The following is a 14,132-nucleotide window of genomic DNA, read 5'->3' as shown; positions in this document are numbered from 1 at the left end:
CAGAGCATTTTCACCATCCCCAGACACCCCAAATGCTCTTCCCGGTCAGGTCTGAGGACCCCCGTGATGTGTCCTCTCCACACACACGAGTCTGGTTAGGACCCACTCACAGCCGGGAGATGCTCACCTCATTGGTTCTGTTGCCAGCATTTTTCTGTTCTTTCAGTTGCTATAAAAGAAGAAACCGAACGGCAAGTTAATCGTCACGGTCAATATCCTTATTGGCAAATCAGTCCCTAGTCAGAACTAGAAAGAAAGACGTGACAATCTCCGCAGAACTAGAGGGAAGCGACTCCTCCAGCAGCCTGGTGGGATGTGGGCATGCTGACGCTGACGGAGATGACGCCCAGAGCCAAGGCCCTGCTGTGTGCAATGGCACATCAAACACCACGGCCCAGGCTCTCGAAGCGGCTTCCTGTCTGCCTCGGCGGGCTGGGCTCGGCACTCCAGGCCGACTTAGTCTCCCAGTTCACACTTCAATCCTGGAGGTTTAAAGGGCTGTTCTGGACACTCTCCCACACCCAAGCTGGACAGAGGGGCTTGCCTCACGTGTCGCTCCCTGCTAAGTAGTCTGTGGCTCGCTCACAAGTTGGTACCCCGTGAACAAGGTGCATTAACCTCCCTTCAGGCTCAGCCCAGCACTGGGTTCAGGGAGGCAGAAGGAAACACTGCCTTTCTACACGTGGACTGGGGCCTCCTCTTGCAACAGCCGTAACCAGGCTGCTACACACTTGGAAGGCGGGAGAGGTGGAGACGGAGCATGGGAACGGTTTCCTTGGGAACACTGCAGGAATGCTCAGAGACAGAGATGGTGGGTGCTGATAGAATCAATGTGTGTGCCAGTTTATGAAGAACTTTATGAGATCAGTGCAGCCCCAAGAGTCCAAAAACACAGCGAGGAGAAACAGGATCTGGAGAAGGACCAGGATGCCATGGCAGGGCAAGTCTAGGGGACCACTACACCATGAGGGTTCCAAGGGACTGGAGGCAGCTTTAAGACAACAAAGCGCTCTCTCTGCCTACCAGGTGTCGGAACTCCGCTGCCAAACTTCCATTGGTGGACTCTTCCATGTTCATCACTTTCGTGTGCGTGCCCAAAATGTTGAACTTCCGGAATCTGTACAGCGCAAGACATAAATCCTTAAAATGCTTCGAACTATGAGACCGACAAGACAGCAGAGTACAAGGAAGACGTCTCACCTACCCTTTCACTGTGTTCTTCTCATTCACGTCTCTGTGAAAAAACAAAAACATGCAAATTTGAAGTAAGTTTTCATAGATGCACATGTTGACACAGATGTATAAATAAAAGAACAAAGGTAATGCTCGGGCCGCAGGCGGTACTGTAGCTACCTCCTGGCCCACTTCCCTCTTAGTTTACTCAGGAAGTATGTCTTCTTCCTCCACCGCGGGAAAGGAAAGGAAAAGGAGGAAACGAGACGAAAGGAAGCTAAGAGGACAAACTATGAGCAGGGTGTACCCAGAAGACGGAGGGAGACAGGAGGACCACGGGGGTCCAGGCCGGCCTGTGCCGGAGAGCACAGTCGGTCTCGAAAGAACACGAAATAACAACGTAATCGATATTCTGCGCCTGCGGTCCACCTGCCCTTTGGTTCATTCATTTCCTCCCCACTCACATCAGTGAGGCCAAGGGACACCAAATGACCGAATGATCGCAGGCAAGGAAGCCGGTCTGCTCTGCATCTCTCTCTCACACAGCCTGCTACCAACCCTAAACCGCAGCGCACTGAGGGGGTGAACTGTTCACGGGTGTGAAGAACTCGGTAAACAACCATGCTTCGTGTGTACCCTTTGCGCAGGCGCTAGCCAGCCACAGCCAGCAACACTCTGCTGCCTCAGAAACATAGAGTCTGCACCTTATTCTCTACTGTTTGGAGTGATCCCGAGAAAATACCAAGAAACTCAACCACCTGGGAGTCGGACAGTTTTAGTTTGAAGCCTGAGGTTAAATGTTTCCCCTTTCTCTCTCCATGCTGGTGACTAAGCCCAGGGCGAGGCAGTCTCCTAAAACCCAAAGTTAAAACCGTGGGAGATTTCCACACAAATATAAACCCAGTCATTCTTGTCTCGCTGCGCTTTGCTACAGAGACCATGTACTGAAGGCCCGGTCCCCACTGATGCTGAGCGCTGGGTCCTGAGGAGAGGGTTAGGTCACCAGGCCCCAGAAGACTAGTGCTTGCACTGTTGGACAGGTTTGTAAGGACAAATGGCTTTCTCAGCTTGCTCTTGCTTCTTCTAGGTGATTGTCGTGGGCAATTCTGCCATGTGATGCCATGCACAGGCCCGTCAGGTTCCTGCCACCAGATCTGGGGTCTCCTAGCCTCCAGAAACGCGAGATAAATAAACCTCATTTCTTTAAAAATACCCAGTTCAAGTATTTTGTCACAGCAACACAAAAATGAGCTAAGACAGTCATGTTCCCATCAAACAGCATAGAGCAGAAATATATGTATGTACAGCTCACTCACAAAAGTTCACCCTTCTCTCTCAACTAGAAGGTCAGTGTTTTTAGAAATAAAAATTTCCACAAAAGGAACCTATTTCCTCCCCTGTGTAGAAAATGCTTTGTGGTACAAAGCCACCGTGGGAAGTCTCAGAAGAAAAAGAAGAACTGGAATAAACAGGAGAGACAAGGGACACACAAGGAAGAGGAACTGAGCTACAACCGAGTGTGTGATGAGCTTCGGGAAGTACCCCAGCGCCTCAGGGGCCTGGACTAGCTGCTTCTAAAACGCAAGGGAAGGCAGTGGAACTGGGCACATTCCAAGCGAACCTCCACGGGTCTTGCCTGCTTGCCCTCATGTAGAAAGCCCAGGTCCATGAAGATGAACCCAGTAATTCCACTGAGATCAACATAGGAAGGAGGCCCATGCCAGGACAGGCAGTCCCACTCACCCAGACAGCTAAGGAGGCTATGCCGGGACAGCCAAGGACTACCTACAACTCACAGAATGTGAGTGCTGTGGGATGTTCTGTATGTCCTGTGGGAGCCCGTTCTTGGGTTCCTCGTGGCTTTACCCAGCAGGTCCGCATAGAGGATGATTAGGACCACGGGCCTGAGTGCAGGTGTCTGAGATGGTCTGCACTTGGCTGTGGTGGGGGATGTTCTGTATGTCAAATGTGTTGCTCTGATTGGTCAATAAATAAAACACTGATTGGTCCGTGGCTAGGCAGAAAGTATAGGCGGGACTAACAGAGAGGAGAAAAGAAAGAACAGGAAGGCAGAAGGAGTCACTGCCAGCTGCCACCATGACAAGCCGCATGTGAAGATGCCGGTAAGCCACAAGCCACGTGGCAAGGTATAGATTTGTGGAAATGGATTAATTTAAGCTATAAGAACAGTTGGCAAGAAGCCTGCCACGGCCATACAGTTTGTAAGCAATATAAGCCTCCATGTTTATTTGGTTGGGTCTGAGCGGCTGGGACTGGCGGGTGACAAAGATTTGTCCTGACTGTGGGCAAGGCAGGAAAACTCTAGCTACATGTGAGCAATAATAAGCTTTGAGGTTTCAAGCCACTGAATTCTGGGGATGCTTTGCTACACAGCAAAAACTAACGACACACAGAAAAACAAAGGATGACCACAGGGAAGGCACAGACAGAGCAACGAAGAACACTTTTAACGGGGTGGGAAGAAACAGAAAGCCGAGGGAGCGGATCTGAATCATCACACGTCATTTTGAACTGACCTAAACCAGCACATAACACAATCCAACAAAAGCAGCAGGTGTCTGGGGTGGGGAGAATGTTCCTTAACCGTGAGTGGTGAGGCTCTGTCAGTGCTCACGGAGATGGAGCCTGAGGGCAAACAGGATGAGGCTCCTTCATCTGGACTGCCATAAAAGATCCTGTCCATGACTGGGCTCCCACCACTGCCCAGAGGAGACGCAAGGGAACGCCACCTCACCCCACCCCCAGATGTCTCTCGAGTCACTCCAGAAACAACCCCTCCACGGGCTGCCGACCAGCCTGGACCTTCGGGTGTGTGCGGGACTAAGGGCCTCTTCTCTGGGGCTGGCCCAGCAGGTGCGAAGTGCCAAGTCCTACTGCGTTAGGCCTGATGACGGCCATCTCCTCTCCTCTGTTCTTTAGTCTAGTCTAGAAAGCTCCCGGCCCTCAGAAGAGGAGCTGGTGATGTCACTCTGCTAGAATGGCCTGTGATGGCCCTGGGGTAGCTCACAGGAGCCTCTCCTCACGGGCTAGTCTCAGGACCTGCAGTCCAGCCCTGGGTCCTGGGAAGAATGTCCAGTCTGTTTATTTGACGGGGAAGTTAACAAAACCAGCATTTTAAATAGCATCTTAGATGAGACGAAAGAAATCTTACTTATCAAATGAGACTTTCACTTTCAAATTATAATTCAGCTCTTGCAATTTCACCAACAGTCTGGAAAGAAAAATAACAGTCATTACCTTAAAAACAAAACTGCTGACTAAACTTTGTTATTATGCGAATCCCCCAGCTGTAAACATGTATGTAACCCACTCTCCTCACTTCTGGATTTGGCGATTACAATGAACCGATGTGTTTGCACGGCCATTTGGCTTTTCTCCTTGTGTGCCTCTGTAGGGTCAATTCCTAGCTGATGATGCTGGGACAAAATTCGAACACTAAACTCCACGGGAACGCAGCACTGACTTTACACTCTGACCAAAAGTTAGTGAAAGCAACGCTTTCATTGAGAACCCCGCCAACATAGTTCCAACCAAAATCCCCACTTCTGACCAGTACTGTACGGGCAAAAGCTGGGTATCACTCTTTACAAAGCTTGTATTTAATTTCCTGTGCTACTGGACAAAATATAAAGCTCCACCAAGACATTAAATTACAACTACTACCCCTAATCAGAAAAACGCAGGATGGCACCTCAACACTGGTGGTGTAGAAAGAGACCAGGATGACCTGTGCCCCTGCTCTGATAGCCAGAGACCACGGGGGAATAGACATGGGTTGTTTACTGCAGTTGTCCACAGATATTTAGATCACAGACCACTGGTACAGCCTGGTGAGAGAGAGCAATTCACTCACAGAAAAATGCGGATGCCATAATCTACTATTCCAGTGTCTACGTGGGATTCACAAAGCTCCACTACAAGCCTTATGCTCATCAGGGGGCAGGCTGCTGAGAACTTACTGGCTGTCATACACATTTCTGATATTCTAAGTTCCTCTTACTCTGAAAATGTACTATTTTATAATTAGAAAAAAAAAACAGGCACATGTGTATATTTGGGACTATACTAGTTATAGTTCTATTTTGAGCTAATCCTTGGCTATTCATAGTAAGAATTCGTATTAAAAATGCCTATTAGAAACTGTTCTCTCTAGAGCACTCCACAGAGCCGTTTTACAGAAGGAAACTTAAGGGCTGGATGTGGTGGTGCACACCTGTTATCCCAGCACTTGGAAAGCTGAGGCGGGAGTATCGTAAGTCTGAAGGAAGTCAGGGTGGAAAAATGGGGGTGGGGAATTAAAGACACAAGTTCTAGGACAGGCAGCGTATAGAACTATGTCTTTATTACCTCAACTTCACAGTGAACTGCACCCCAGTCTTCAAAACCAGCGGCCTCTGGGGATGAGTTGGCATACATGGCTGTCGTTCCACCACGAATGAGCTGTCAACGTCCAGGAAAGCATAGATAAATTAGCATTTCCATCAAAGCTGAAGCCATAAAAAAATAAATGAATGATTTATTTTTCCCAAAGAGGAGGTAGGTGGGAAAACTGAAGGACTGAAAACACTGGAAAGAGCCTACAAACTGGGTAAGAAAAACAGAGTCTGCCCTAAGTGTGGAGTGGCCTCCGGGTCACTGTGGGAAGGGGCCCTGAAGGTGTAACCTGAGGCAACCATGTGGCTAGCAGGTAATGAGGGACCAGACCAGAAGCCTGCTGTGGGTCTCAGAGCCCAGGTGGAAGGGCGTGAAGGCCTGGGTTGGGAGGCTGAGTCAGGAGAGCAGAAGACTGGATACGAGAGCCTGGCAGATGATGAGGCCGCAGCACAGGGAAAAGGGGAGAGGCATTCTGAGGTCAGACTTGCGGAGGCAGACACAGACTGGCTGAGGAGCAGAAGGAATGAAAATCACTACCCTTTCCCTAGGAAGCCAAAGGAAGGAAGAGGCATCCATTGGCACGATCCAGCCTTCAGGCGGAATCGAGTGCCATTAAAACCCTGCAGAGCCCATCCCAGCCTTCCAGACTGTCCGAACGGCCACGGGTGTTCTCCTGGACAAAGCCAACCCTCCTGGGCTCACCTCTGAATGAGCTGCTGGAAGAGGACGAAGGTGCGGTCTGATAACATCTGCTTGTTTTTTGTAATGGGGTCCTGCTCGTAGTTGAACTTCTGCTCCAACTCCTCCAGCTTTTTAAGCTGCTGGCGAACCTGCTGCAGACTCTCTGCGACAATGGTGAACCTGGGAAGGGACACGACGTGAGTCTCAGTGAGCCAGTCCCAAAGCAGCCCGGCTTAGGGAGAGTCGCGGAATCTACGTGTGGTGTGGTGGTAGACCGCACACTCGGAGAGGCCGGGAGATTGGGGGCCCGTGGTAGCGTCAGGCTCACTTACTTGTAGAGAAAAAAAAAAATTAGCACTGGAGAATTACAACACGGTCAAAGGCCTCTCTCTGCGCAGTTCTGAAAGCCACTGTCCTGGATGTTTGTGTCAACCTGACACAGGCTACTGTTTTTCTGGGAAAAGGAACCTCAGTGGAGAAAGAGCCTCCGTCAGACTGCCCTGGGCAAGCCTGGAGGTGTTTTCTCAATTAGTGACTGACGTGAGAGGGCCCAGCCCACTGTGGGTGGTGCCAACCCTGGGCTGGTTATCCTGGGGTGAATAGGAAGCAGGCTGAGCGAGCCAAGGGGAGCAATCCAGGGACAGCACCCTTCTCTGGGCTCTTCTTCAGTTCCTGCCTCCAGGTTCCTGCTTTGGGTTCCTGCCCTGACTTCCCTCCATGAAGGAGTGTAACCTGAGAGTTGTGAGCTGAAATAAACTCTTTCCTCCCCAGGTTGCTTTTAGTCATTTTTTTTTTTTTTTTTTTTTTTTTAAATCACAGCAACAGAAACCCTGATGAAGACCGCTACACAAAGCAGGTGTACCAGGGCGGGGCTCCGGGTGACCTCTGACCTCAGAGTATCTAGGATTTCAAAAGGGCAGGACACAGAGGACAGAGAGGGGCCAGCAAAGCCAATGCCTTCAGGCGGCACTGCCTGAAGGAAGGGCTGACACCACAAGGCGTCCTAGAGACACTGTGAGGGGCTGGGGTCGGGGCAGCCTAGAAGAGGAAGGAGAGGAAAGACAGGAGACGCAGCCCAGGTCCCACCCCACAAACCTGCCCAAGGAGGAAGCCAGTGCCCGCTGCCCGAGGCGTCACGGCTTCTGAGGCTGGCACGTGGGGGCACTACACTACTCAGAGGGCCAGGGCAGAGCATCTTTGAAAACACACCTTCTCCTGGCTGAAAACACCTACTTCTCCTGGTGGCTTTACAGCTCGGAGCATTACCAGGGGCTCCTGGGCATAACACGAGAAGGTAAGAGGGTATCTGGGAGAATCTGCCCGGTGTCTCCCCGAAGATCCCTTCAAATGGTGACTCGCGGAGAAAATGGCAATCTACATACTGAGAGTCAGTGCTACTGAAAGAGAATCTGTGACCTGTGGCAACCACCACGGTCTCCAGACAGCCCCAGGCTGACCAGCTGAGGGCCTAGGGAGGCAGTACCCTGAGGGTGCAAGGGTCAAACAGGATTGGGAACTCTTTTCTACCAATGAGCCATTTAGGACACACAGACAATTTACAGAATAAAGACAAATGGCTGCATGTTAATTTTAACTTAAAAACTTAAGAAAATAATCCCTCTAGACCTCTGGCCCTGGATGCCTGGTGTCCATTGTTAGACCTTCAGCCTTGGATGCCTGGTGGCCATCTTTAGACCTTCAGCCTTGGATGCCTGGTGGTCATCTTTAGACCTCCGGCCCTGGATGTCTGGAGGTCATCTTTAGACCTCCGGCCCTGGGTGCCTGGAGTTCATCTTTAGACCTCCAGCCTTGGATGCCTGGAGTTCATCTTTAGACCTCCGGCCCTGGGTGCCTGGAGTTCATCCTTAGACCTCCGGCCCTGGGTGCCTGGAGTTCATCTTTAGACTTCTGGCCCTGGATGCCTGGAGTTCATCCTTAGACCTCCGGCCCTGGGTGCCTGGTGGCCATCCTTAGACCTCCGGCCCTGGGTGCCTGGTGGTCATCCTTAGACCTCCGGCCCTGGGTGTCTGGAGGTCATCCTTAGACCTCTGGCCCTGGGTGTCTGGTGTCCATCTTTAGACTTCCGGCCCTGGGTGCCTGGAGGTCATCTCTAGACCTCCGGCCCTGGGTGCCTGGTGGCCATCTCAGACCACCACCCCCTTGCTTTTCATCCCAGGACCCCTCTGCTCCACCCTCAGCAGTTCTCAGAGGCCTCCCTGGACCTCCCTGGACCTCCCCGGACCTCCCCGGACCTCCCTGGACCTCAGGAACAGGCAACAGTCAAGTGACTGATGGACTTCTGTTTCTGTTCTGCCCTCCAGCCTGCTGCCAGGGCGGCCTTTCTAAACAAAGACGCAGAGGAAAGGCAGAGCCTGGGTAAGAGAGAAGCCTGCTTTGCTTCAGGTGCCAGCTGAGTGAAGCCGGATCAAGAAAGAGGCTGAGCTCTTCCACGGTCCGCAGTGGCTCTCTTGCCGCTGTGCCCCGCCGGCGCCCCCTCTCCGGCCATCCAGCAGGCCATTTTGTATGTCCTCACGTCTGCTCCTCCATCACATGAATCTCTTGCTGGAACAAATCCCTTCCCGTTTCCCAAAGGCAGTCTTTCATTCCCAGCCAGTGCAAAGCTCTCGAGGGGAAAGCCTCAAAAGCCCCAAACATCAATCTTCTTTGGGTGTTCAAGTCCCAGAACAGTGTCTGCCAGCCAGCCAGCCTTTCACAGGTTATTTAGTGGATGGATGACTAAATGGATGGCCAGCCCATTTCATTCAAGCCTGGAAAATCCCTTAAGATGTTTTGCTTTTAATAAGTATCGGGCCTCAGGTTGGTAAATGGGGTGGGTAATGGGGTGACTATATGTCATTTGGATCCTGGTACAGTCAGATGGGGCATGTCCAAACCAAGCAGAGGTGGATGGACGTGGCCGCAGCCTTTCCCAAGTGTTGTGGGGCCAGAGGCTGAACTCTGTCGGAGTCTCCAATGCAGAGCTGACAGGGTCCATTCCACTCCCAGCCTAAGGGTGCTCTTCCTCAGTGTCTGTGGCCCGAGTACCAGAGGCAACACCGCACTCGGGGAAAATCTTACCAGCTCTGCAGCTGATCGAGGCAGGCGTTGGGTGGCCCCCCGATACAGGCGCTCTGCTGCCTCCGTTTCCACTCCACGAGCTCATCGTTAATCAGGATGTTCTGAGTGAGCTCGATGGCGTTCAGCAGCTCTCTGATCTTGTGAATTATCTCCTAAAGGAAGAACCGAGGTGAGACAAACTCGTGTGTAACTACCGAACTTTGAAAGATTTTTTTTTTTAAGCAAAGCACAGATCTCTTCATTCTCGGCTGGAGCTCTATGCAGAGTGGCTACAGATCTCGTTTTTTTTCCAGGCCCGGCAGGCAGAGGTACTTGCCAAGCCCAAGCTTGGTTCCCCGGACTCGCGTGGTGGGGGAGAGGAGAGACTACTGCAATGGCCCCCACCCCCACACCGAACGAAAGGTGACTAAGGACTGAAACGCCTTCTCTTCTGAGCGGAAGCAGGCTCTACCTTCCTCTTGTTGTCCAGCATCAGAAACATCTTGTGGAGCAGCAGCTGCTCCTGTTTCTGGTCGTTCTTCGCCACGCCGTTGGCTTCGCTTTCTGTGGAGGAAGGAGAGAAGGACACATGTGTGCTGTGGATGATTGACTGATACACCAAACACTGATAGGCCAGGAGCCAGGCAGGAAGATAGGCGGGACTAGCAGAGAGGAGAACTGAGGGAACAGGAAGGCGGAGAGGAGGAGACGCCAGCCTGCCGTCCAGGGAGCAGCATATAAAGGCAGCAGGTAAAGCCACGGAACACGCGGCGACATATAGATGAACAGAAATGGGCTGAGTATAAGAGTAAAAGCTAGACAGTGGTAGGCCTGAGCTAATGGTCGAGCAGTTTAAATAATATAAGCGTCTGTATGTTTATTTTGTAAGTGGGCTACAGCACTGCCGGGGATTGGCGGGACCCGGAGAGAAAAACTCCACTACGCGTGTGTAAGAAGATCAATCCAACTAAAGCCAAGGGTCACACAAACTTAGAGAAACGTGATAAAAATGAGAAGTCTGACTCTTGTTTGATGCTCACTGTAAACTTGACAGACTCCTGAATCACCTGGGGACAGGCCCCCGGCATGCCTGTGAGGGATCGTGGACTGTATTAGGGGGAAAGGGGACTTAACTACAGCGTGCATTTGTCTCTCTCTGCTTCCCGCTTGTAGACGTGAGGCTCCGGGCTGGCTGACTCCCCACGTGACAAGCTGTACCTGAACTGTAAGCTAAAACGGAACCCTTCTCCCTTACGCTGCTTCCGTTAGAGTATTTCCTCACAGCAACAGGGAAAGATACTAAGACAGTATCCACTGAAAAGACGAGAAAAAAAAAATATCCCAAGTACAGAAACAGTTAGGTGCATACACACTTAAACCAAGAACCAGTTCTCAGCAAACCACGTAAACTGGAAGATTACAAATTTCCACGTCGAACTGGAAATCTGCTACTTATGACATGGTCTGAATTTTGCTTGAATGATTATAGCAGACAGGCCATACGTCTTCTCCCAGCCACACTAATAACCTCTCCCTATTGACCAGCTGACTACCGGGGCCCTGTGTTCTCTAGACTGGCCCTCTGGTCATTTTAGTTTCTATTAGCATTTAAACAGAAAAGTGGCAACCATGAATCAGGGCATGTTGCGGTCGCATTTGAGCAATGCATCACCACGGCAGTGTCCATGGGTCAGGACACAGAAACCCCATCTGTGCGCCAGTCTATCTTCGCCACAAATGTTTTGTCCTCTTCCCCTGAAAACATCTGACAATGGCTGAGGACAATTTTGATTATCACCACTGGGGGTTGGCGGGTGGTACTACGCACATCTGGTGACTGAATCACAGGCATGGAGACAGGGCTGCAAGTGAAAACATCTGGCCCAAACGGTCAGCAGAACCGAGCACTTAAAACAGACTGACCTGGATCATCAAAGAAGCCCAAAGCAGTCGACCAGTCAGAAAACATCTGGCAAACGTTCACTACGGTAGACAGGGAAGAAATACAGCCAACGGACACTGTTTTGGGTCTTACCTCTGTTCTGCGAGGTTTTACATTTAAAGTCATATTCATCTTGTAAATCTTCTAGGGTCTTGATTTCATGCTCTATGCTCTGCAAATAAAGACATAAACAAGTTTTCTAACACCCTGAAAGATGAGACAGCCTTACAGAACTCTAATCTTTTACACAAAGATATCTCAATGATAAGAATGTAACAACATTTTTCAGAGGGTGGAACGAGCCTGTGGCTTCCAGCTGAACATAACGCAAGGAGAGGTGAGCCCTGGTGCATCCCTTATTGACAGACTGATCAGAGGAGAAAAGAAACGAACATCAGGAAAGCGGCTTCAGCAAGGGGACTTTATCTGTGTCTGGGATGATAGAAAACCAAATGTCTGCAAAGTTGGTTACTGCACATTATAACATGGCCTCCCGGCCTCTGCTGCACTCAACTGTACACATTATAACATGATATCCTGCCATCTGGTAAATTGAACTGTACACATAATAATGTGGCATCCTGGTCCTCTGCTGCACTGAACTGTACACATTATAACTCGGCATCCTGCCTGGGGTGGTCTGAAAGAAAATGGCCCCTGAAGGGAGTGGTACTATCAGAAGGTGTGGTCTTGTTGGAGGAAGTGCGTCACTGTGGAGGAGGGCTTTGAGGTCTCACACATGCTCAAGCCACGCCCAGCGAGACAGTCCATTTCCTGTTGCCTGCAAGATGTAGGACTCTCAGCTCCTTCTCCAGCACCATGTCTGCCTGCATGCCACCATGTCCCACCATGACGATATTGGAAAATCATCTAAACCTCTGAACTGTAAGCCACCTAACTGAATGTTTTTCTTTATAAGAGTTGCCACAGTCATGGTGTCTCTTCACAGCAATAGAAACCCTAACTGAGACTCTGGTACACTGAGCTGTACATTTCCCTCGAGACAGGGTCCCTCACTGATCCTGGAGCTAGGCTCGCAGCCAACAAGCCTCAGCGGTACTAATGACACCACAGAACATCTGGGTTACAGATGTACTGGACACCCCCAGCTTTTTAAATGGGTTCTGGGGATCTGAACTCAGACACTCATGCTTGTTCAGCAAGTGCTCTACCCACTGAACCACCTCGACAGCCCTTGCTTATCTATCACATTTGAGTCTCAATGATTTTATGATCTCACTGTGAAGCATTCCGTAGGGAAAAAAAAACAAGCTGTGGAAAACCCTGCCCTTTAGAAGAAAGGTGAGCAGGTGTGATTGTGTGACTGACTGGGGCAGTCCTGGTGTGATCAGGGTGAGCAGGTGTGATTGTGTGACTGACTGGGGCAGTCCTGGTGTGATCAGGGTGAGCAGGTGTGATTGTGTGACTGGGGCAGTCCTGGTGTGATCAGGGTGAGCAGGTGTGATTGTGTGACTGACTGGGGCAGTCCTGGTGTGATCAGGGTGAGCTGGTGTGATTGTGTGACTGACTGGGGCAGTCCTGGTGTGATCAGGGTGATCAGGTGTGATTGTGTGACTGACTGGGGCAGTCCTGGTGTGATCAGGGTGATCAGGTGTGATTGTGTGACTGGGGCAGTCCTGGTGTGATCAGGGTGAACAGGTGTGATTGTGTGACTGGGGCAGTCCTGGTGTGATCAGGGTGAGCAGGTGTGATTGGGTGGCTGACAGGGACAGTCCTGGTGTGATTAGGGTGAGCAGGTGTGATTGTGTGACTGACTGGGGCAGTCCTGGTGTGATCAGGGTGAGCAGGTGTGATTGGGTGACTGACAGGGACAGTCCTGGTGTGATTAGGGTGAGCAGGTGTGATTGGGTGACTGACAGGGACAGTCCTGGTGTGATTAGGGTGAGCAGGTGTGATTGTGTGACTGACTGGGGCAGTCCTGGTGTGATCAGGGTGATCAGGTGTGATTGTGTGACTGGGGCAGTCCTGGTGTGATTAATAATTAGAAGAAGGATACTAATGTAATTTACCTCACAGGTCAAAGGAATTGTAGTATTCTATTAATAGGAATATAAATTAATGTACATAGCTTAAATTTAACTACTTACCAAAGTGATCAGGTGCCTACTCCTCAATAAGTTCTTATCTGACACAGTTCAACTTGAACAAGAAATGGTATGTTCACCCTACAAACTAGCCTCATTGTTTTGAGATCTAGTCATGCATCTACATATTCTTACTCTGGATGCCCCGACTATTTCCACATTAGGGTCATGTACTTCTACTTTAGTGGAGCATTTCCCTAACAGACCGCAGAATAAATCTGCTGCAAAAATCTGGGGTTCAGACGGATGCTGCCTGAAGCCCGAGTCCAGGCCCTGCTCCTGTTACCCAGACCTGGGGCACTTTTGAACCTCTCAGCTGGGAGGCCTTTTCCATAAATAACCATCAGGTGGAGCTGGGGAGACAGGAGGGTCCCTCAGTCATTCGCTTCCATCAACTGTCTTGGGGCCTCATCTAAAAACTGCTGTAGACCTGTTATTCTAATCAAGTGTGTTGAGATGTATTTGAATGAAACGTGTTTTGTTCATCTTCTGAGTCCTAGAGAAAAACAGTGCTCTAGAAGACAGGTCACGTTTATCCTGGAGCCCCATGGAGCTCCAGGGTCACGTGTGAGAAATGTGGATGCAAAAGGCCGACAGGGGCAACATCTAGTTTATTGGACAATGAAGGCAAAGTCAACCCTGACTGCATGAGCCACAAAGAAGAAAAAGAAGTTTGGGGTTTGGAAGCCAAAGCAGAGGCCGTAAGACACAGAGCTGACCATGTCTACTTCTGTTCAGAGCTTTAGAATGATTTTTTTCTTTCAACTTAGATTGGTTAT

The 14,132-nt window shown here is 50.4% G+C and overlaps 1 protein-coding gene across 1 annotated transcript in view; it reads right to left on the bottom strand.

Annotated features, from left to right (window-relative positions):
• Nucleotides 1-14,132, bottom strand: part of Stat1 (signal transducer and activator of transcription 1) — a 40,968-nt gene that overhangs the window by 15,149 nt on the left and 11,687 nt on the right. The window contains exons 7-15 of the mRNA XM_006974859.4: nucleotides 11,342-11,420; nucleotides 9,779-9,870; nucleotides 9,328-9,479; nucleotides 6,271-6,429; nucleotides 5,542-5,634; nucleotides 4,346-4,405; nucleotides 1,205-1,234; nucleotides 1,024-1,117; nucleotides 128-169 (exon numbers count right to left, since the gene is read on the bottom strand). Of these exons, the coding sequence (XP_006974921.1) occupies nucleotides 128-169; nucleotides 1,024-1,117; nucleotides 1,205-1,234; nucleotides 4,346-4,405; nucleotides 5,542-5,634; nucleotides 6,271-6,429; nucleotides 9,328-9,479; nucleotides 9,779-9,870; nucleotides 11,342-11,420 (801 nt within the window). The remainder of the gene's footprint in view (nucleotides 1-127; nucleotides 170-1,023; nucleotides 1,118-1,204; nucleotides 1,235-4,345; nucleotides 4,406-5,541; nucleotides 5,635-6,270; nucleotides 6,430-9,327; nucleotides 9,480-9,778; nucleotides 9,871-11,341; nucleotides 11,421-14,132) is intronic.

This window comes from Peromyscus maniculatus, chromosome 13 (genome assembly GCF_049852395.1).
Source record: "Peromyscus maniculatus bairdii isolate BWxNUB_F1_BW_parent chromosome 13, HU_Pman_BW_mat_3.1, whole genome shotgun sequence".
Lineage (NCBI taxonomy): Eukaryota > Metazoa > Chordata > Mammalia > Rodentia > Cricetidae > Peromyscus > Peromyscus maniculatus.
The sequence above is the reverse complement of the archived record's forward strand: the minus strand, read 5'-3'. Positions and strand labels throughout refer to the sequence as shown.